This window comes from Rattus rattus, chromosome 2 (assembly GCF_011064425.1).
Source record: "Rattus rattus isolate New Zealand chromosome 2, Rrattus_CSIRO_v1, whole genome shotgun sequence".
Classification (NCBI taxonomy): domain Eukaryota; kingdom Metazoa; phylum Chordata; class Mammalia; order Rodentia; family Muridae; genus Rattus; species Rattus rattus.
The window spans coordinates 101,089,026-101,113,603 of NC_046155.1; the positions used below are offsets into that span (position 1 = coordinate 101,089,026).

Below are 24,578 nucleotides of genomic sequence, written 5' to 3' on the forward strand. Positions count from 1 at the left end.
GAGAAGACATGGTAATTATCATAAAAATGTAGTCTCATAGACTTGTATGACTAAGTTGTTGTATTGCTTTAACAATAACTTAAAATTTTCTTTTTTGTGTTGTTGTTGTTGTTTTGACTTAGAATGTAAGGATCTATAGTCAGGCATGATTGAATGCACTTGTCCCAGCACTTGGGAGGTAGAGGCAGGAGGATCACAGAAGTCAAGAGGTGTGTGTGTGTGTGTGTGTGTGTGTATGTGTATGTGTGTGTGTGTCTGCCTGTCTGTATGTCTGTCTGTTTGTCTGTGTCTGTGTCTCAAAGAGAACATTACATTGTAATTTTTGTTCGTAAATAGACCTCTGTTTGGTTTTATTGTAAACTTTTCCTGCATTCTGACAAAACCCTTGGGTTTGCAAGGAAACCCGTCTCAGCCATAATATATAAAATATAAAACTGAGATCTAGGTTACAGACTTGTCAGAGTTCCTGCTTATCTAAATGTGGAGTCTAAGGACTGAGAAGCAGGGGATGCTGTGACCAAAGTGCCTTTGGATGGTATAGAAGCTGCTGTGAGAGAGGCCCTTGCTCTGTTACTGTGCTTGTGTAGTCTTACATATGGAGATCAGTTTTGTCCTGACTGAAAATCTCCCAGTAGCTCTTGCTTCTTCTTATGCTTCTCTCATACAGGACTTTTGTGTGTCTTACAGTCTTAACTGCTGCTGTTGTGGTATGGAAGTGAAATCTGAAAGAGGAGAAAGGAAAGCAGAATACTGTTAAAGAACAACTGGTTTTTCTATTTTCATGAAAGTGCATATTGTAGATTCAGCGTTGCAAACACAGATGTTTAGTAGCAACTAACGACAATCCTGCCTGTGGACTTCTGTCAGAAACTCAAGAACCTTTGTGAACCCCAGCACACACAGCAGCTGCTCCAGCTTATAGACACATATTGCCTTCTTTCCTTGTGCTGCTGTCTTTCTCAAGTGTACTTTTCAGTTCTGTGCTTTGTCAAGTATGCTTGATATTCAAGGACCCATTCAGGCTGTGTACTAGTTTCTCTACAGTTCCTCTACTGTAGAAGAATTTGTTTCATGTTTCATGAATTAATGTGGTTCTACTGTAAGGATATAATTTGAAGCCTGCTAGAAGATTCTGTCTCCTCTAGGCCTCTGCCCCACTCCTTTAGTTAATAGTGGGTCTTTTAAAGCCTAGAATTGTAATGTATTTTTCTTAGTAGCCCTAGTACTTGATAGGATGCCCCATCTAGTAGACACTCTTAACTATTGAATTTGCATTTGTTTTTAGGAACTTTGCAGCAACTCAGTTTGAACCTTTGGCAGCAAGATCTGCTTTTCCTTGTTTTGATGAACCAGCATTTAAGGCCACGTTTATCATCAAGATCACAAGGGATGAGCACCATACTGCGTTATCAAATATGCCTAAGGTACTGGGACACGAAGGTGAAAGATTCGGATAGATCTTTTATCTCTAAGAACAGTGGGATTCCTCTTTACTGTACTGTTGTAGGAATATTTAGAAACATACATGTATATATTCTTTCTGAAATAGTTAAATAAAAATGGAAAGAAAAGTACTTTGTCAGTCTGAGGAACACTTGAGGAAGGAAAAGACCCTGCAGGGCTTAAAATCATGCGTAGGAGGTGTGAAGTGTCTTCTTGCTCTGCAGTAGCACAAATACTAACACAATGAACTTGTACATATGAGCCCAGTAAATTACTGGAGACATAATGAATTTGCTGTTGTGAGCATTGTTGAGACTGTGGAATTGTGATCATTCTTGTGTTTTGGCAAATGAAACTTTGGATTATTGTTATGTGGAAATGGACAAGAACAGAAGCCTCTATCTTGAGTGTTAGTTGCACGGGACGTAATAGGAGTAACACCAAGCAGAGGAGTTTTATGCTAATGAGAACTTGGGTTCTTTTTGTGTCTGCCTGCTTGGCTTTGTGCAGCCCGTGTAGTACTTCCTAGAACTTGTGTGTCTAGAGGTGAGGAGTAGCCCAGACAGCAGGCAATACAATCTACTCCCATAGACATCAGACAGCATGAGCTTTCATTCTCATAGGTGACCTTCACCTCACTCCATCTCTTAAAGAGTGGGCACCTGCTTCTCCAGTAACCCAAAACAAAACCCGATTCATGGTTGGAAAATTTTGAGAATTTCTGGCATTTCTCCACTTTTAGTCTGTTGCAGAGTTCTCTGGTGACTTAATGCTTTTGATTCCACTAAGTCCTCCATGGAGCACTAGATCATGTTGGGATGTCTTAGGTACAGTTCCTCCTCGAAGTCAATGATCCTCAGGTTATGGAGGTAGGGAGTGGGGAAGGACTTGAGTTTTACTACAATTGAAGAGATAGAACAACTGCTAAAGGGAACTTAAATATATTGAGAGTCATGTTGAGTTTCTCAGGATACTCTGCCTTTTTGATCAAGGGTAGTAGAAGAAACTGAAACAAATGTCTATACTCTAGAAATTTGAGTTGAAAGATTAAAATATATAATTATTACTTACATGAATTTTTAGTTTGTCAGTATATTTGTCATTGATTCCTTTAATTACAGAACTGTTGTCTTTTTTCTTTTGGCTATAGAAGTCATCAGTCCCTACAGAAGAAGGACTTATTCAAGATGAGTTTTCTGAAAGTGTGAAAATGAGCACATACCTGGTTGCTTTCATTGTAGGGGAGATGAGGAACCTGAGTCAGGATGTAAACGGGACTCTGGTAAGTTGGTGTTCTAATTGTCTGGAAGCCTGTGTACAGTAAGGTGGTGGTGGTTCGTGGTGGTTGCCTTATGAATAGCTTTTAGATCAGATTCTAATATTTTATACCAGAAGTACAACTCTCACTTGACTCATATTTACTTCTATTCGACATCTGAAAGTCAGTAGTTCTCAAGTTTTCTATTTTATGAGAATTATAGTAAGATAGCATACTAACTTTTCTAGAACTACACTGTAGAATATGATCTTAGTAGCCTTATATAGTTCTTTAACTTTAAACTAAATCAAAATGTAAGAATCTCTGCCTGCCAAACTTCAAGAGTTATAGTAATTTATGTAACTGTGGTTATAATACTGGGTTGGCTGTAAAATGAGATGAATACTCTTTAAAAAAGATTAGTGCTGGGCTATAGAGCAGCAGTGTTTTTGTGAGCATGTGTAAGGCTCTAGTTTCAGTCCCTAAAAATAGAAGCAAGTCTTGGTTGAATTTATTCATAGGGAATGTATACAATTGTTTAATGGCCTAACTTATTTCCATAAATCATAATTTATGATTTAGTGATGCTTTTTTTTTATTTTTCTTTGAATCTGTAAAAATAGTTGTTTGATTTGAATTTTTATTTACAGTAGAAATAGACTGACGATACACAACAGTTTCTTTTTAAGTACCTACTTTTTTACTTACTTTCCCAAACCTGCCCCCTCATCTGCTATGTTAGCTCAGTGTTGTCTGCAGGGTTACATTAAAATTCATCATTTTGATATCTGAGACTTTTCTCTATAGGCTTAGCTGTACTTTCAGTTGTTCTAGTGTGAATTCCTCCATCTCTCCTAGTGTCATAATTTATTATCACACATATAATTCATCCTCGTGTATATTGATGCTTAAGGAAAGAGTCTCATATCACTTTTTGGGTGGATGGGCAGAGGCTTTATTCATCGGTATTAGGTAATACCATAGTCAAACAAGGATAAGATCTTGGTATGGAATCACCTCTTCACGATTACTAGCTCTGATGTCTTAAAGAGATTGCATTTTAATCCCCTATATACCTCATTTTCCAGTACTGTGATACCATATACAGACACAGAAAAGAAAAACCATCTACATGTACATATATATTATATGTATATATATGCATAAAGTACACATTTCTTTTTTCCATATGCAATTATATTGTTTAATCTTTTGCACACCGAGATATAATCTCATTTTCAGTGCTACCTAGTAGTAATTTTCTTTAGATAGCATGAATAAACAATAGTTTCTCTATTTTTCTCCTTTTTAAATTAGGGAATGGATAAGAGTATGCTTTGTGTTAGCAGCTGTGCTAGGAACTCATTTATAAACACCTTATTTTATTAAATGAAGATGGTACCAACATTAGTTCCATATCACTGATGTGTCTCTGAGAGGTTAAGTCTAGAGTCTTAACTAACCTAGAGTCACAGAGCCAGTAGGAGACAGTTTTACCCTCCACCTTTATATATTGCTGATATCAGTAACGTGTAGGTATTGCAAGAAGTCTAAAACTTGGAAGGTAGTGAAGGATTTTTATTACTTAAGATGTTGAAATCTACCTTTTATTTTATAATAATAGCTAGTAGGTCTATTTAACAAGATTCAGGAATAAAGAGATAAAATCGACTAATAAACTGATTTTTATCGATGACTGTAGATTACTATATATATGTCTTGTTTATTAATAAAGTCTGCTTTCATATCAAAGCCTCAAAATAAAAACAAGACTTAGGAATACAATCCTGTTCACTGGATACTAGCCAAGCCCTAGGCTTAATACTTAATTATTTTTTTTAATTTTTTAATTTTAATTTTAATTTTTTTGGTTCTGTAAATGTTTTTGTTTTGTTTTGTTTAATAGAATGTGAAAGATCCGTTTGGTCTGAAAAAAATATTTTTTTCTCTTCTTAGGAATGTCAGAATTATTTGGAAAATTGTTGGCCAGTTTTTAAACATGCTACTTCATGCTTCTCTTGAGGTTTCTGTCTTGTTTCCTTGCTTTCTACATTTGTTTTTGTTATAGATACACTAGTTGGTAGAATCCGTTTAATTAGTCAGGTACAAGTACTACATCTGACATGGAGAGCTTAACTAGAGCCCTCAATAGTACTCTCAAGATAGCTGTAATTTTAATTTATTCACAAGCATGTTTGTGTTGAAAATTTCTAATTTCTATCCTGTCTTAGTTAGGGTTACTATTATGTGATGAAACACCAAAGAAGCTTGGGTAGGAAAGGGTTAATCTGCCTTACACTTCTACAGCACTGTTCATCACTGAAGGAAGCCAGGACAGGAACTTAAACAGGACAGGATCCTGGAAACAGGAGCTGATGCAGAAGCCATGGAGGGTGCTGCTTACTGATTTGCTTCTGTGACTTTGCTCAGTCTGCTTTCCTTCAGAACCTTAGACCACCAGCCCAGGAATAGCACCGCTCACCATGGGCTGGGCCCTCCCCATCAATCACAAATGCCTTACAGCTGAATCTACGGCAGCATTTCTCAGTGGCGGCCCTCCTTTCTGATAACTCTAGATTGTGTTACATTGACAGAAAACTAGCCAGGACATATCCCAAGTGTCTTTCAAGCATCCTGGTACACTTTGCACATTTGGTTTCATTCCCAACTAGTGCATCTAATCAGTCATTAGAAAGAAATCAATACTTTCTTTATGTTAGGAACTTAAGCTTTTTGTAATAAGTTCACTTAACCTGTTTCAGAATGCTCTTGTTGGATAGTTTTTGTTTTTATTACTGTAAGGCACAAACAGGTTAAACTTACTGAATCCTCTGTTCTTCAGTCATAAAGAACCCTTTGCCATGAGTAACCACGGACCTTCATAGCTGTAGCTATAAAATCTCTTACAGGGTTCTTGCAGTAGATGGCAAGAAAGCATTTAGGCTATAACTGTCAAGACCTAGTTGCCAGTGGACTTTCCTTCGACTGTTACTAGGATATGTGTTTGTTCGTTTTTCTTTTCTTTCTTTCTTTTTTTTTTTTTAATTAAGTTTCAACCAAGAGCCTTAAACCTGCTAACCACCTCCTGTACCACAGAGCTGTGCCCCACAACTCCCATACAGTAGTAATTGGTGTTGTTTAAGGCATTTCTCCTCTGGTATGCATGGTAGTGAAGACCTGTAATCCCATCTACTCAGGATGCCTAGGCAGGAGAATCACAGGTTCAAGACATTCCTGAGCTACAAATGAGTTCAAGACAGCCCAGAGAACTTAATGAGACACCCTGTCCAAATAAAAAGTAAAAAGAGGCCTGGAGAATAGCTCAGTCATGGAGTGCTGACCTCATATGTGTGGGGCCATAGTTTAAATCTCTGAGTCCACAAAATGGCAAAAGACATTTCTGCCGAGACGTGTTATTCTCTTTGCTTATTCTCCACAGTTTCATTGTTTTTTTAGAAGAAGGTTGTTATAAATATAACAAGCAGATGATAAATGTGTATGTATTAAGAAGTTAAGAGCACATGCCCTTTTAAGGAAAAGAAAAAAAAATAGAGAAATGAAGAAAAACTTCCAAACCCTTTCTCCTAATTGTATGTCAGAATTGAGATTAATTGCATCCTTTGGTCAAATGTCAGTTTATTTTATAGTCATATCATATTACTTAAACTATGCACTTATATTCCAAATAGAGAAAGCATAGGCATTTAAGTAATCTGTGTGATTCTATATGCTTTCCTTCTGAGTGTATAGCCTAAAGGGAATGGGCAAGGGGAGGCCTGAATCATAGTGAGGGTGTCTCATGATCCATAGAGCAGGCCAACAACTGAAGTTAGTGTTTATTTATGACGATATATTAGTGCCTACTGGATGACAGGCATAGGAACAGGTACCAAAAGGATTAACACCTTAGTTTTGTGCTACATATACTTTACCTTCACAGTTCATAAGTAAGAGCATTTGTGGGTTACAGGAGTGCAAGAATGTATCATTATATTAAGGACCCTGCTTAGTGCTTATTATTTGCTCTGAGATGTGCCACAGTAGTTTATTTGTGATATTGGGGAAAGCTTAAAGAAAGTTAAAACACTAAGTAATTCTTCTGTGTAAGTATGAAAATGAATGGCTTGTTCTGTGTGGCTGGCAGAATTGTTAGGATTTGCTGGCCCTAACAGTGCTCAGCTGAGCGCCATGTCATTTTACTGTCACCTGCCTTTACATCATGGATTATGTTTCTCTTAGGTTTCTGTATATGCTGTACCAGAAAAAATTGATCAAGTTCACCATGCCTTGGACACAACTGTAAAGCTCCTTGAGTTTTATCAAAATTACTTTGAAATTCAATACCCACTAAAGAAATTGGGTAAGAATTAAATAGTTCCTTTCATTTTTATTGCAATTTATAACAAAGATTTGCTTCATAAACGATTTTTTAGAAAAAGCCTTTGCCAAATTTTTTCAAAAGAAAACCAAGAAATTTTTAATGCTGTAAAAATTTTATTTGTTAAGATTATTTACAGTCTGTACATCTGAACTTAGACTTTAAATTACTTAGATAACTTAAAAGTTTATGGGGTTGTAGAAATTTGCTAAGGCTCCATGTGGAGTTTGATGAATTCTAACTTATACGAAATCTCTGATTCCGATGACTAAAGTGCATACTGGGAGCCCGTGTAGCGAGGAGATTAACGTTCTGTTTGGTGTGACATTGGTTCTGAAGGAAATGAGCTGGTTTTGTCCTTATTAGGGGACAGTGGATTGCTGGTTAGGTCTTCCTCGGCTGATACACAGGGACAGAGCATTTAGACCCATGAAAAGGAAGATTCCGTGTGTTAAGGATCACGAAAGACCTTTTACTGGGCAGAGTATCTTGACTTAGGGAGTTCTTTAGATGAGAAGTTGATTCTGTCTTGTCCTGTCCAGATCTGGTGGCCATTCCTGACTTTGAAGCAGGAGCGATGGAAAATTGGGGCCTGCTTACGTTCCGAGAAGAGACTCTTCTGTATGACAATGCCACTTCTTCAGTAGCAGATAGAAAACTGGTCACTAAAATCATCGCTCACGAGCTGGCACATCAGGTATTACCAACCAGTACCGTTATGTCTCACTCTTAGAGTTTTAGTAAATACCTGTATGTTAGTGAGCATATTACTAGTCTACGGTTTTAGGATTGCTATTATATAAAATGACAAGGGGAAGGATTTCACCTTTAGGCCATTTCACATCCATTGTCTCATCTCATAAATGTCCAAAGGTGGGCGATAATCCCATTTTACAGGTAGATAAATTTTGAAGTAGCTCTGCAAAATGATTTGTTCAAACTCACAGCTGTGATACCATTAAGCCTTGAAGAAGAACTGTATATTCAGGTTATCTTTTTTATTATCCCAGTGCTGGGACCAAGCCCAGGACTTTGTGTTTGCTAGACAGTGCTATATCACTGAGCTAAATTCTCCAACCTTGGAAAATCATTTCTTTTTCTTAATAATACATATCTGTGTCATATCTAACAATTACTGGCTTCTCAGTGGAACCTTGTAGGATAGAACGTTTCCCTCAGTTACAGTCTCCCTTATTAAGGTAGAACTGTCTCAATGTGTAGCTCGCTTTCTCCTATCTCAACTCAACACTTGGGTACCATTTCACAGGCGTGTGCTATCATCTCCAACTTTCTACTGACACTTGTTGAATCACAGTTGTCAAGACCAGTTTTCTTTTTCTTCTTCCTGCTACAACTGGGTTTTCTATTAATAGGAAAGAAGGAGCTTTCCCTAGTGTAGAGTGAAGGAATTCTTATATAAAGATGGGGAAAAAAAAGATGTTCATGAACATCCCCATTTCCAACACATTATCTCTGTTGAGCCTTCAGTATGAGATGCTTTTCAGTGGTTTCAAAAGCTGTGAACAAGCAGTACGCGAAGGAAGACTAGAAAGTGCTATGGCCAGTTAGCTTTGACTCAGGTATCATCGATAGGTGACTCTGTGACCCCTGTAGGAACTCGACAAGCTGACCTATCCTTCTGCTATAATGTGCTGAAAGAAAAGTGCTCTCGTGAAATTTCTTCCAACTCTGTAGAATATGTCTTTTATCTTCTGTTTAGGGCTTATAAACTTCTTGTTCAACAGATTTTAAGATACTACCTTTGAAAAATAAATAATTGCAACTTTCAAATGTAATTTTTTTATTATTAACCTTATTTTTTGCTACGGATGTGAAATAAGCCCCATACTACATTGACAAATTTTCATGACCCATGACCACTTTTTATTGCAAGTATTTTTAAAGGAGTTTGTGTCTGCATGTGTGTGTGTGTGTGTGTGTGTGTGTGTGTGTGTGTGTGTGTGTGTGTGTGTGTGTGTGTTTTTTCTGGCTGTCTCTGTGTGTGTGTTCTAACTTTGTGGGTTCATGAGCATGTGGGTACATGCGCGTGCATGTGTGTGACTGTGTGAGTTTAGGAGCATGTGGGTGCTCATACAGACAGAAGAGTGCATCAGGTCCTCTTCAGTACTCCCCACCTGTCCTAAGACAGATTCTCTTTCTAAACCTAGAACTCATATCTTAGAGAAGTTGGGAGCCAGCAGACCCCAGTGATTTGCCTGTTTGTATGTCTATAAAACTGGGACTTCAGACAGTTTGTAGAGAATTACATGGTGGCTTGTTACATGGTGCTGAGATCCAAACTCAGGTCCTCAAGATTGTAGGGCCAATGCTAATGGGTGAGCCATCTCTCCATACTGGAAACTACTTTGAACATGTTATTTAGGAAAGTCTCTTACCTTTTTTCTTCTTTTTACTACCATATATAAGAAACCATTGAAAGATTTCTCTGACTTCCTGTGCGTGTGTGTGTGTGTGTGTGTGTGTGTGTGTGTGTGTGTGTGTTCATGCAATGCACGTGCGTACATACCAGGTTTTTATAGGAATGTTACTTAAATTTTGGTCAGATTCATGTGTTTTGAACTCAGGTAATGGGAGAAAAACATGACATCCAGACCCTCTGACAATAGGAAAATAGAGGATTATATATATAATGGAAAATAATCTTACTAACTTGATGTTAGATCAGAAAATTCCACTATCTAAGCAGTTCCACTTTAATGAAGCAGCTTAAAATAACATGATGTATATAGCATATGTTAAAGATTTGTATATATTTTAATAAATAAATATAATGTTTGTTGCTTTTTTTCCTCATTCAGTTAAGGTAAAAATGTTGAAGTTTTTAATTGTACTTCTAAAATCGGTTTATACAACTTTTAAAATCTTTTATTTTGGGAGATAGTTTGTATAACTTTTATAAGACTTTAATTACTCTGGGTATAGTTTGTTTTAAGATATTTTAACTTTATTATCTTCAATTAACCTGATGGTGTATTCGATTAAGAAATTCCTGAGAATACACATGCCCTGCTGGTTACTAGTTTGTCTCTCTTACAGTGGTTTGGTAATCTGGTTACAATGCAGTGGTGGAATGACCTGTGGCTAAACGAAGGCTTTGCCACTTTCATGGAGTATTTCTCCGTGGAAAAAATATTCAAAGAGCTCAACAGTGTAAGTACTGTGTTTCTTTGTCCTACGAGGAGGGAATAGCCACATTATAAGTTAGTATTTACCATATATTTTCTACACATTTGAGATAATGAAAAAATGTTTAAAAGCTATAGTAAAATCAGTAATTCTGGAGACTTGACAGTTGAAAGCCACTCTTGCACATTGATGTATTTCATTACACATTTAAATGATTTTTTTTAACTTTAGGATGAATATTTTAACTATCACATTTTATTTTATTAGATATGGTCCTTTTGTTTGAGGGAATTTAGATAAGGTTGGAAAATAACTTAAAAATCCTTGTATAAAAAAAGAAATGAAATGAAGACTGACTTCAGGACTGCTTTTTATATTGTCACTAAGAACATTCTTTCAACAGTTCTTAAATAACATATAAGTTGCTTAAATTGAAAAACAAGGGCTGGAGAGATGGCTCAGCAGCTAAGTGCACTGGCTGCTCTTCAGAGCTCTGAGTTCAGTTCCCAGCACATGGTGGCTCACACACATCTGTAATGACATCTGATGCCCTCTTCTGATGTCTCTGAAGACAGCAACAGTGTACTCATATATGTAGAGTAGATAAATCTTTTAAACAAACAACCAAATTGCTATTGCTGTGTACAAACACATATTTGTTTCAAAGTCTTAATACCATCCTGTTACAGAGAGGCGCTATGCTGTGAGTATGTCATTAGAGTTGGAAGATATTTACTGTACTCAAGGATTTTCAGACATAGTAGGCCATAATTTGACAGACAGGTATTGCTGAAATAATTTAAGTATTATTGGGTAGCTGAAGGGAAGCCCAGAACACGAGCCCTCAAACTATAGAACAGTCTCCCATATAGTAATGTCTTCAACTATGAAATTCTGTGACGCACTGTCAGACTCCCTACATACATTTTATAGGTACTTACAGGAAGTACTCTTGAGAGTTTCCAGTTTGATATTTCTGTATGTAGGGCTTGATTAGAACTCCAAGTAATTTTTAGTTGAGATACTAAATAGGTAGTTTAAATAATGTGTGCTACTTACTTAAGCAATGAAATACACAGCTTCACCACGTGGGGGTGCTCGGAACACTTTAAACTCTAATATACACTCTAGGGGCACTCCTGGCTGAGTTCTCAATGCTTTCAGAGTAAGAGCTGTATTTTTTTTTAAGTAACCTTAACTAAAAACTGTATATTGTTTTAGTAGAAAATGAAGATAAGGCCTAAGTTTCAATTTCTATTTTAAAACTCTAATCTTTGTTGAATATTTCTCTTGGATGTTCAGATTTGGAGTTGGCTTTTGATAGTTGCAGCTTCACAATTTTACAGTCCTGCTCTTTCTTCAGAGTGCAGATTCTCACATCCCTCAGTTCTAAGTGCACTTTCCACTGTAAGGAAATGCATACAATTGACTTTCATTTGTTTATATGTGCAGTTTAGTGAGCCCAGGTGTTTTCATTCTGTAGCAATTTGTTTAATTTGAATAAATGTTGTAAGTGCCTTTTATACTGGTCATGACTTCCTACTGCTTTATTTTTTGTAGTATGAAGACTTCTTAGATGCTCGATTTAAAACCATGAGGAAAGATTCCTTGAATTCGTCTCATCCAATATCATCATCTGTTCAGTCATCAGAACAAATAGAAGAAATGTTTGATTCTCTTTCGTATTTTAAGGTATCACTGTGCACAAAGGAATGTACCTTAAATATAATTCCAACTCATTTTGTGGTTCAGCAAAGAGCGTGATTCGCCAAAAAAAAAATTAAGCAAAAAAGTTATTTTAGTTGTTGACCATTACCCTTCAGAATGTGAAGCACAGACACTAGGACAGTGGATGGAAAGGAGAAGTTCTGTTGGGATCTGAGCAGGTTGGAGATCAGAGGAAGTGTGGTCCTGGTGTTACCTGAGTGATGTCAGAAGGGTGATATTAAAGCTGATTAGTCTCTTATGTTTGATTGTCAGAGTCCTTGGATAGTAAATCCCTGTGCTAGATAGCGAAGAAAATAATTAAGTGTGAGAATAGAACCCATATTATCAAAAAGCTCAAAATTAGGAGGTAAATACATGTGGACAAGCAAGAGAGGCTGTGTGTGCTTAAATAGTACCAAAAAAAAAAAAAAAAGTATGCATGTTGAAGAGAGAATCCAGACAGCACAGGGAACAGGGTAAGGCAGAGATGGAACTTTGAAGAGAAGAACCAGGAGTGCTGATGGCTGGGGCTTATTCAGAGATGGACCCAGGGTTAGGAAGGTAAGAAAGGAGCCCCAGCTACAGCAGGTCCTTAGTGCCTTAAGAAATCTATGATTTTTTTTTATCATAAGGATGACTTGATTAACATCGTATTTAGAAATTTTAAATTGGATTCAGTTTATAAAGTAGATTCTGAGACCAAAAAAATGGGACCTGGTACTGAAGATCAGACATGAGTGGTCATAACAATGGAAAGAAAATAGATCTAAAACTAAAGTGAGTTTTGTACTTGAAGAACTTAGTGACAGGGTAAGACAGATAAAGAAGAAGGAAGAAATGTTTTCTAGATTAAAGACTGATGAAGTAAGTAATAGTATTTTTAGCAAGAAATCAGTTTAATTTGAATACACACACACACACACACACACACACACACACACACACACACACACACACGCACGCGTGCACTTTTCCTTATCTGCAATTTTCCTTCCTGGCTTCAGTAAACTATCATTAGCCGTCTTAGGACAAATACTAAAAATACTAAAAGGAAAAGTCCAGAAACAAGCGATCCATGAATTTTGAGCTACACAGCATTCAGAGTAATAGGAAAAGCTCATCCCGTCCTCCATGGGCATGAGCCAACCATTTCTCCAATGGAACCATGTCGGATATGCAACCTGTCCATTCCCCACTAAATATCATCTCAGTTACACATTAATTGGCTCAATTAGGGCTTGTGGTCAATTACCTTTTATTTATTAATGATCCCTAATGTACAAGAGTTAATTAGCTGCCGAAGCAAAGGTATGAAGTGATTCCTTTAAGTGAATAAGTCAAAGTTCTTAACTTTATAGGGAAAGAAAATCATAGGCCTGTCTTGCTGAGATCTGCTCTATAGTAAAACATATTGAAATAGACTACATTTACATGACTTATTATAGTATATTGTTAACATTTATCTTATTATTAGGAACTTGGGTACAAATAAGAAGATACTTCTATGCTCAACCTTTACTCCTAGGCAAAACAAAACAAAAGAAAGTTTGATTGCCAAATTTCTTTTGACAATTAACCTGGTTGACAGTATTCCATACATTATCATTGCTTGCTATAGGAGAAGTGCCTCCTGTCTACTAAGAAAGGTCTCAGGAAAATTGAGAACTGGCTTCTTTGGAACTACTGCTCAGCTGATTTTACCTTGAATCTTTTCACTGTTATAGATTATAATTGTGAGTGTGCCTGTCAGCTGAATTTTGTGTATCCTTTTAGTGCTGCATCAAGTCTGGGACTAATGTTAGGGAGTCCCACACAGCTTGAGATGACAGATTGCTTTTCATGTTCAAGCATAAGAATGCGTTCACATTCAGAATAAGTAAACAACAGAATAGAGTATTGGACAGTAGATGACATCAACAGACTCATGAAGTTAAATCATTATGAAGTAGAACATAAGATAATATATGATATGACGTTTTATTCTAGGTGAAGAAGAACATGTGGCCAGGGAAGTATCATGACGTCTTACTGTTTTAAAAACTATGCCCAGTGTTTGGCAGCTCCTGGAGGCAGGATGACTGGTTAGGTAGTTGCCATAGATGGACTATGATGGTAGTGAGGTATGGTTGGACTCGGGAAGTATACACATATTATCAGTTGGCATTTGCTGATAGATTATATGTAGAATGTATAAGTGGAGTCGAGCATAATATTAGCAGGTTTGTACCTGAGGGCTGGCTAGATCTGAGTTCTATTTCTAGGGTCCATATCATGGAAGGAGAGAGCCATCTCCTGAAAGCTAACCTCTAGCTTACACTTTATCCACCACCAGGGCATGTGCATGTGCCCATGTGTGCATACTGCATAAAAACAGTTTTCTCTCAGGAACTGGACATTAGAATTGTTATTTACTAAAATGGAGAAGACTACTGGATAAATAAGGAATAAAGAAAAAAACTGTGTTTTTTAAGTGTGAAATGTATATTAGATATGCCATTGGAGTTACCAAGTAGGCAGCTAAATAGGAGTCTGGAATTCAGAAAAAAATCTAAGTATATATAAATCAGGAGGTTAAAGCCAGCAGAGAACAACTAGAAAGCAAATTTAGGTAGAGGAAGAGGAGGCCCAAGGATTTAAATGGCATGGCATACCAAACTTTAGTCATTGGGAAGATAAGATAAATCAAGAACACTGTCCCAAGGCTGTGTGCATAAAGACTTTCAAATAGGACAGGGTAATTAATCATATTAACTGCTATTGGTGCTGTATTGATAAGGTGAGTAAGAACTGAGATGGATCTGGCACCAGGAAATTCACCAGGGACCTCAATTATGACACTGCTAGTAGATAATAGTTAGCCTGTGGTTCAGAATAACATGGGAGGACTCTGAAGAGTTTTACTACAAAAGAGAAGTAAGAACTAGTGTGATAACTAGAGAGGCATGAAGTTAAAGAGTGAGTCAATAATGCATATATATATATATATATATATAAAGAATGTTTGTTTTGTTGAAGGGAATATTTTAGAGGAGAAAGTTGTTCATGTAGGAGAAAAGAAAGGACTGTCGAGAACAAGAATGTTTACATTTATAGAATACATACAGCTATAGCCTAAAAAATGAGTGTAATGGCTATTACTGATAATCTTGATGGCTTGATATTGCTACATTTTTATCACAAGTGAAATTCATTCAAACATTGTGTTTAGTGCTTGCCGCTAGGCATTGTAGTAGGCACTGTTTCTGTAGTTGCATCTTTGAATTGGTTGCTTAGCTAGCCTTCACTATAGAAAAAGATAGAGCATATGCCAGATATAAAAAGTAGTATCAGTTGCTAATAGAGCAACCTGATTTCTCTCTCAAATCAGAAATGGCACCAAACATGTAGTTGTTTTCTGGTTGGAGATGTAATGTGTATGTGAGGGAGTATATTGTCGCCTGAGTACTTGCACACCCAGTTTGGAGTCTTAGTGTTTGCTTGCCCCTCTGTGCATTCACCAGTATAGTCCATCTCTTCATAAGAAAGATCCTGATTGTTTCAGTAACACAGGAGACTAAAGTTAGAATGGAATTCTGCCCCCAGAGAGATTTTCAAAGTTCTGCTATCTGATTATGCTTTCTCATCATGTGCACACGAGTGCAGTTAGCACTCTATGCATTGGAGATGGGGAAAGAGATGCCATAGAAAATTTGTCACTTTTCTATTAAAAATACATACATGCTAACCATTTCAGTGCTGACATGTACATAGAAATCTGACTCCCTTTGCTAATGTTTTTATCTTTAAATAATTGCATTTAAATGTGGTCTACATCTGTGTACATGGAAGACTAATAATGTACTATAACTATGTTGTATACTTGAAATCATATTTTAGAAATTATGTATTTTCAGTCTTAGATTCTTGATTCTGGAGCCTATAATAGTCTGATATTTTCATCTCTCTTTCTCTTGCGAGCAGGGAGCCTCTCTCTTGTTGATGTTGAAAAGTTACCTTAGTGAAGATGTGTTTCAGCATGCTATCATTCTTTACCTGCACAATCACAGCTATGCAGCAATTCAAAGCGATGATCTCTGGGACAGCTTCAATGAGGTAAATAACATGGATAATTCGATCCAGTTAACACATATGGTACCAATGAGATATTTAAAAGAGAGAAGCTAGCACTTAAACTATAAGGATTTGTTATCAAAGTCAAGAAATTAAAATACTGTCTGTTGGTATTAAAAAAACATGTATCTGGCCATGGATAGTCATACTATTCTGTACCTTAATCTCCATTCCTATTTTGCTAAGTAAGGAAAATTTTTCTCCTCAATATTAATGAATATTACGTATTTTTGATACCTAACTTTTTATAAAAACTTACTTTAAACTAGGCATGTTTTCTAGTTTTTATCTTTAGTTAATGATTCTATATGGAGCCCTATGAATCTCTTGATTTGAAGGCCCTAATCCCTTCTCAGTGATAAATCACAAGGTGATCACCATGATTTCCATGCTGCCCTTGAGTTGTTTGTCTCTTGATTTTTGTTACACTCTGTTTTTAACAAGCAGTGTAATTAGATAGAAGTTATTCCTCAGTGCAGTATAGGAGCCCAGCTTGCCTATGTACATATGTTGGCTGCACAATCCTGGTAGGCCTTTAAGTTTGTTACTCTGATCTGGTGGTTCTTCATGCTCTGCAAGGTCACAGATATAGCTGAAAAATCTGATAAAAGTTCATGTCATCTGCTTCAGCAAAACCACATACATGTAAAACATCACACATGTTTCAGTCTTGTAGATGCTGGGTCAAGAACCCTTGCTTTGGATCTGTCTCACTGCCCACTCTGAATGGGAATGTTTTCTAGTATTAACTTTTCACCCAGAAGATAGGACTTTCCTACTGAATTCTGCTTGAGAGAAGAAAATAATTTTTATTTCTTAACACTAATTTCTGTAGTATTTTTTCCAGTCAGATGTTGGTACTTCATTTGAGAGCCATCACTTATGTGGTTCTCATCACACATGTCTTGATATTTGGAACATAAGCCTACCTTAATCCCTCACTGCAAATAATGTTGTTGTCCCATCCCAACCTATTTTATAACATTATTCTCAGTGTTTTCAACATCCATATCAAACTATACACTAGGCTGTTTTTGTTTTTTTTTTCACTTTACTACTTTTAACTTCTCAAAGTATCTTGCTTTTCTTCCCAGCCCCTGGACCTGAAATAAATAGTTTGGAGCCGTGAGAAAGATAAGATTAATACCTCAATGAAATTGGGGAACATTGTTTTGTACTTTTAGCAACATATAGTGATTGAAGTAGAACTTGCCTTGGTGATATAATAGTCCAGGTTTTATGGTGAATTGGTGGCTTGAATTTACATCTATGAGTAATCCAGAAAAGTAGGCTAAATCATAAATATAACCTTCCCGCTTTAAAAAGACCATTTATCATGAACCACTTTTTGATAATTGATACCAGATGTCTTGGAGGTAGTGAGCTTTAGAGGGTCTAAATAACCTGTGACATTAGATTTTAGATTTTGCAGGTAAAGTTTATATAGTTTTGGGAAATAGGATGTATGATCACCAAAAGGAATTTACAGTTGTTCTCTAAGAGACTCAGGTAAGGGTACAGAGGTCTGTTTAGCTCCTGCTGACATTATCTGTCACCCTCCAGTTGTCCCCATCCCCACCCCGTCAGACTGGGTACTTAAAAGACAGTGAAGACAACGCAGAGTAGGGATGAAGAAGAGTGTAGACTTGCTGCTTCTCAGACCTGAGTTAGAAGACTTCTCACTCATTGCATCTCTGTGAAGTGGAAGTGCTGGGGCCCAAAAGTTCCCTTACACCGTCTATGAACTCTAATGTTAAACTCGAGGGTTGGTAGCACACCTGCTGCTTTTCAGCATGGTACCATTCACCCTGAACCCCCTGCCCCCGCCCATATGCCAAGCTAGTTTGTTTAAACAGCTCTGTACTCAGGGTGATGAAAAGTGTGAACTCAACTCAGTATCAATTCTATGTGGTCTCCATGGACTAGAGTTAGGAAAGAGGAAAAGGTACAGGCAAATTAGACTAAGACTTTTAAACTAATTTTATCTATAAGCAAAATCAATTCTTCTTGATTTAATAGGTCACAGGCAAAACTCTAGATGTAAAGAAAATGATGAAAACCTGGACCCTACAGAAAGGATTCCCATTAGTGACCGTCCAGAGAAAGGGGACTGAGCTTCTTCTACAACAAGAAAGATTTTTTCCAAGCATGCAACCAGAAATTCAGGATTCAGATACAAGGTATCATCCATTTTTCTTCCCAGCTTGTCTTGTTTCCACCTTCAGGTGTAAGGATTTTAGACGTATTGTACCATCATTCTTGTAAAACCCGATGAGGTCTTCCCTCTCTAGAAGGAGTTTGGAAGCTTTCAGTTTCCAGTTACTGCCTGAAACGATGTCTAAATATCAGGAAGAAAGCTAACCTCCAATCTTTTCCTTCTGCAGACACCTTTGGCATATTCCAATATCCTATGTCACTGATGGAAGAAACTATTCAGAATATCGATCAGTTTCACTACTGGACAAGAAATCAGGTGTGACTATAGTTAATACCTTTCTGATAAAAAATTACTAGTCATGTAATTTTAAAAATTTGGACATAGGGCAGATAATAGATTGCATTTTCCAGTATGTACATTCTCTGATCTAGTGTCATAAATCATCGTCCAATGTATAGAGTTGGCTTTTAGTTGTAAGAAATAAGGTTAGTAAAATGAATAAGTAAAATAATAGTAATACATTTAAATTTAAAAACAGGTTAAAGAAATTTTTTTCCAATTGATAACATATAATTGCCCACCTAAACATACAAAGCCCAGTACCATCCATCCCTATAGAACATTAATAACAACCTGAAATACAGAGTGGAATCTTAATGTCACCTTCCATGTTGTCTGCCGGCTCCTCTCTCTCCCCTCTGTCTCTCCCTCTTTTCATTCCAGTCTCCTCCTCCTCCTCTTTCAAATTTTTCTCCTGCCTTCTCATCCAATGACAGGCCTCCTTCTATCCTGTACCTGTCCTCACCTGTATTTTACAAATTAGATGGAGAGAAGTTTCTGGTGGAGTCATATGGTTAAAGAAATTTTAAAGAATATTTTGGCAATGTTTTATTTTTAGGTTCTAGATAAAGATTTTATGTTTTAAAATAAGTAAAAGAAGTAAGCAGTTGCTTAAAATGTTATTATCTACTTTAAAGGTCTGGCTTGGAGCCAGTGCATTTTAACAAGCATTTTATAGATTATTTATATGCATAATAAAGGTTGATTCATGACCTAAATTTACAGTAAATGCTTATTACAACATATCTTGTAGACATGTACATTCTTTGGTAATGAAAAACGGGCCAAGGAACTATGATAACAAGGAGAGAATAAATCATGACAGTGACACCGGCTAAGTATCCCTGCATGAACCTCATAGAACAGTCAGACTAGTTCAGAGTTTTAGATCATTTTAGGTTTCAGACTTTTAGATTATGAATGTTCTAGTAGTAAAATCTGTACAAATGGTAGAAAATCTACAATGTTCCAGATTTGAAACACTTCTAGCCCCAAGCTTTTCAGAAAATTGGTAGTTGGTTGTATATGTTTAACCATAAGGAGTCCATAAAAAATCTATTGAAGTGTAATTTCTAACCATTTGTAAAGTACATCTGTGTACCTACAGGTATGCCCTTTTGATTTTAATCCCCAAGATCATTAGGCCTTGGATTATGTGAGAATCAGCAGTGAATACTTTCGATTTATGGAAAAGGGGAAGCTCTTGCTTAGCTTTGGATCTGTTTTCAAATCTACATTTTGATGGGTGACTAAAGCCCAGTTGTCTGTCTGGTTCACAGCATGGCTCTCCCGTTTCCGTTTAACTAGATTTAGATGAGGTGTTTGGCCTTCCTGAGCCTACTCTAAAATAGTGGTTTGTTAAGGATTCTTAGAGTTTATTTATATGAAGCACCTATGTCTGGCGTGTGTTAAGATCATGTTAGACATTAGGAATACATAACAAAGCACAGTGTATCCACATTACACAAGCTATGTACATAGTCTTCTCATGCTGTCATAAGCTCACTAGTACTTGCCTATCATTTTACAATTTCTATTTGAGATCATTATGTACATATGATTTCCATATCTTGCCTTTTAAAAATATATGATAATTGACATAGTCCTTCATTGTTATATACCCATGATTCATCAGCTGTCTTTATTAAATTATTCTCTAATAAAAACATTAGATGATAAGAATTTTTTTCCTATTTCTATGATTTTTTCTTTAAATCTCAAACTTGTAGACTGTTGAGTTTGTGGTCTGGTACTTGACACTAAGTTGCTCTGGTAAAGTAAAGATGGAAACAGCCAGCAGCCATGAATGTGCCATTTCTTTGCAGCTTTACCACACCCTACAGCAGAGCACAGGCCCCACTACAGTCTCACTGTGTATAGCGTTGGAAGCAAAACGTAATCCCACCATCTCTTTGATGACTGTGTGAAAAAGTGTTGCCTTCCCTGGTGAAACAGACCTCTACACATTAGGAATTCCTAAAGCAGTGCTCTGACCCGAGGAGAAGAATCAACTTCCCCTCCAGGCATATAGCAGTATAGTCTAGATGCAGCGCAGCATTTAAAAGGAGCCAAAAAAGAAAATTTGCGAACTTCAAAATAGTCTTTAAATTTTTGTTGGTATTAGAAATAGGCAATAAGAAAACTACTTCTGTCAGCTCTTTAAAAAGCTCTGTATATATGTGCGTGTGGTAAACTGTGATTTGAGATTCTTGTTTTATAAAATAGCTCCAAATTTCCTCCTTACAATAGTCAAGTCTTAGTTTCTATAACAAAATTACTTAAAGGGGAGAAATGTTTATTTTAGTTCACAGTTTGACAGGTTTCTGTTCCTGGCATCTGGGGGGAGAGAAGAAAAACATTGGTAGGTTATAACTTTATGGAGGCAGCCCAAAGTAGTAACCTTCCTCCAAACCCTACCTCCTAAGTGCCCATTCTCTACCAATCACTCAGTGACATAAGCAGTTCCATCCCAATGATTAGATCCTCTAGCTTGGGACTAAGCTTTCAACATGAATGTAGACATATATTCATGACCATAGCCTGCCTTCCTCCCTTTCCCTGCTATGTTTCCCTGGTTTTCTCCCCCTCTCTTCTTCAGTCTTCCCCTGTCACTTTCTCCTGCTTTCCTTCTCTTCCTTTCCTTCCATATCTACTTCTCTTCTCTCCCTCTTTCCTTCTCCTACTCCCTTTGCTAGCTTCTCCTCCTCCTGCTCCTGCTCCTCCTCCTCGTCCTCGTCGTTGTCGTCGTCGTCCTCCTCACTATCCTCATCTCTAGCCTTCTCTTTCTTCCCCTCTCTTGCTTCTCTATGATCCTCTCCCACTCTTTTCTTTTTCTGCTTCCCTCCACATATTTCTTACCTGATTTTGCTGCACAGAAAAATTTCCAGCACCTCAAAGAGGCCATGTTTGTGTCTAAACTTTTCTGTGTGCTGTGATCTCTCCTTGAAGACCCTGACTTCCCATTCCCTTGACTTCCTTCTATTCATTCCTCAGCCCTTAGCTAAGCCATGGCTTGCTCCACAGAGTCTCTGCATCCCCCTAAAAGGTAGATTTCTACTTTTTAGTTTCAAATAACAGTTTTACTTTCAGAATATTCTGTAAATACTGTCTACTTGTTTCTCTCTCCTTGTATCTGTCTCCCCTTGAGGGTAAATAATGTGATTTATAAATCCCATTAGTGAACTTAGCATGTAGTAGATGCATAAGTAATTATTGACTGAATAAATGAAGTCACTTAATTATAATGTTGACTATAAAAACTTTTCAAGAAAGAACATTTAAAGCCAAATGTCTTATTTTTCCTCTTTGGTAAAACTCATAGTAAAAAGGAATATACAAAAAGGAATATAATTGTTGAATCTGCAGCTGTAATTGGCCCAACTTGATATAATTGTCACTAATAACATAGTTCCCCTCTGGCTGTTGCTACTTTAATTTCTGCCAGTTCAGATTTTAAGAGTATACACCGAAAACACTGCTCTTATAGAAAAAGGCTTGACCCTAAAGACACTTGAGTCTTCTTGGCCCCTGATACCCCAATAGTAGTTACTCTCAAATTAGCTGCAATTTTTTTTTTTTTAGAGAAGATGACTTTAATTGTGGCACTGTAAGATCCTCTGGTTTCTTAGGTTTACAGCAGGGCTCTGAGCTTAATTTACTAGTTCAGTCATGTATACTAGTTAAGCCCAGTTAACATCTTTGCCACCTTTCCCCATACACATTGTTTTTGAATAATTGTTGCACATAATAGCAAGCTAAAGGGAGTCATATTTTGGGTTATGCTAAAAATTTTTACTTTGTCTGTCTTACCTTTCTGTTATCTATATTTTATATGTTTTTGAACCCAAAATATTTAACTCTAGGAGATATTTAATATTAACCGGAGATGATATATTTCTGAAAAAGTATGTCTACATCCCAGAAATATTTCTATGAAACTAAAAGATGTATCATGGGAAGGAAAAGCAATTAGAAAGAAAAAGAAGGGAGGTGATTTACTGACATACTTTCACGTGCTGTTATCTTTGTTCCTACCTAATAAGATGAGGAAAGGAAGTGATTCAAAGAAGGAAGGGCTTTTGTAAGGCTGTAGCTACACTGTGGGATGGTAACCCCCGGATGTCATATTTCCTAATTTTATAGTAAGAATGTGTATTTTTATTTGTTTGTTTGAGGACTTCAATGTTTCTTCATAAAATAGTAGTTGGTTTTCATAGCTTATTGACAAATGGTTTTTAAAATCACAATTAGATTACTTTGTCTGGATTTTTGCCATTTAAAATTAAATTGCTCACTCTTCATTTTACTATTGAATAGACTATGAAACCTAAAGGTTAATCTGTTCATGATTATAATAAAGTAAAAACTTTAAAAAGTAGTCTCATCTACATTTGAGATAGCAACCAGTTTCGTCCTTTGTATAAAGTGATTATTTTTGATACCTATGGTTTTAGCATCCTGCATCCTAGTTCATACTATCCTTTACATGATGTCTCCTATCTCATTGGCTATGTTGCTAATGTTCTGACAACTTGATAGTGGTCATAATTTGACATATACTCCATGCTGTATTTCTTCTCTCTACCATCTGGAGTTGGCCAGGTTTGCAGGATAGTCCGTGCTCATCAGTGAAAATATTCATTAAACTACATCTCCTGACCCTGTCCACTGAGACGGTGGCCATACTTCCCATTCCTTTTTAGGTCAGTGGAGAGGGGGCTGTGTAATACCTCTTCCCTGGGCTTTATCTTTAAAAGCACCGCACAAGATTGTGCTTGCTAACTCAAATGGAAAATGGTGGTACTTTTTGGATTAGCTAGTGATATAATTATTCTCATTGGTTAGAAGCTTGTTTACAATGTCCCTAACCTACAACCATGACTTTTTCCTTCATAAATACTCCCTAGAACTATACATTACTCTGAAAAAAAGAATAATATGAATTTCATCTAGTTGATCCTTCCCATCTCTTACTATGTCAAGAATAAAAAAGAAATATTGAATCTTTTAATGAAAAGGACTGATAGTTCTATTAAGACATAATTAGAAGCATGTCCATCTTCAGAATGTCCACAATATCAGCAAAATTAGAGTAATAAAAGGAATCAAATAAATTCTAATAATTTATGCTTTTGAACTTGGCAAACTTTAAGTAAAATTTCAAGTACTAATATCTTTCATTTTAGAATATGTTTCTGAAGCAATTATATGAAAATAATTCACTGTACAAGTATTATAATAAAGAAAAAATTTGAATGTTTCAAAACAGGAGATTGTGGAGCAAGTCCTGAAATGAAAAGTTGGCTATTTGGGCATTGAAGACAATGGAAGTGATGGGGTGGGGTAGTTAAAGGTGAAAACAAAGAATGAACATCAACACATGTAGGACAGCTGTAGGAAATACTACATTAATTCAAACAAGTATAGCAAAAGCATGAAAGTAAATGATACTACAGTATCACTGGGTTTAGATGAAGTTTTTTAATATAATTTAAAAATTATAGTTTTAATTTAAGATCAGAAGATAATATATAATTCAGATTTTAATGTGGTTTGAAATTACTTGTTATGATCTTAATCATTCTTTATTGATTTATTTGATAAGGATCTGTAGTCTCCTCCTAGGTACCTCACTGTATTGACTGAGAAGTTAATAATGAAGAATCAGTACATAGGGCTTGTGCTTGTTTTAGCAAAGATTCACCTCAGGTCTTCCCAAGTGTGACTTTCCTGTTGCACCTACAGCCCTGTCAACATTTTTTTTTAGTAATTTTAGTATTTGGTAATTGTTCGTAATTTTAAGCATGTTGAAAATTCATCAGCATATTTTATAGTCAGTTCCTTGTTTGTACATTCTCTCCCCTCCTAAAATCCATAGGCATTTTTAACAATTCTCTTAACACAAACATACACACACAAGTAGGAATGTATGTATGTGTGTATACATATATACGTGCATACATACATACAAACATGTGTGTACTAAAATACTACATTCCACTATTCCGTTATTTTAACTCATTTATCTTGTCCCTAAC

General features: G+C 36.4%; 1 protein-coding gene across 1 annotated transcript in view; it reads left to right on the forward strand.

Moving 5' to 3' along the window:
- The window catches only part of Lnpep (leucyl and cystinyl aminopeptidase), an 85,828-nt gene that overhangs the window by 43,142 nt on the left and 18,108 nt on the right, over nt 1-24,578 (forward strand). The window contains exons 3-11 of the mRNA XM_032893142.1: nt 1,286-1,424; nt 2,594-2,725; nt 6,941-7,061; nt 7,622-7,776; nt 10,137-10,250; nt 11,787-11,918; nt 15,894-16,025; nt 18,063-18,223; nt 18,428-18,516. Of these exons, the coding sequence (XP_032749033.1) occupies nt 1,286-1,424; nt 2,594-2,725; nt 6,941-7,061; nt 7,622-7,776; nt 10,137-10,250; nt 11,787-11,918; nt 15,894-16,025; nt 18,063-18,223; nt 18,428-18,516 (1,175 nt within the window). The remainder of the gene's footprint in view (nt 1-1,285; nt 1,425-2,593; nt 2,726-6,940; nt 7,062-7,621; nt 7,777-10,136; nt 10,251-11,786; nt 11,919-15,893; nt 16,026-18,062; nt 18,224-18,427; nt 18,517-24,578) is intronic.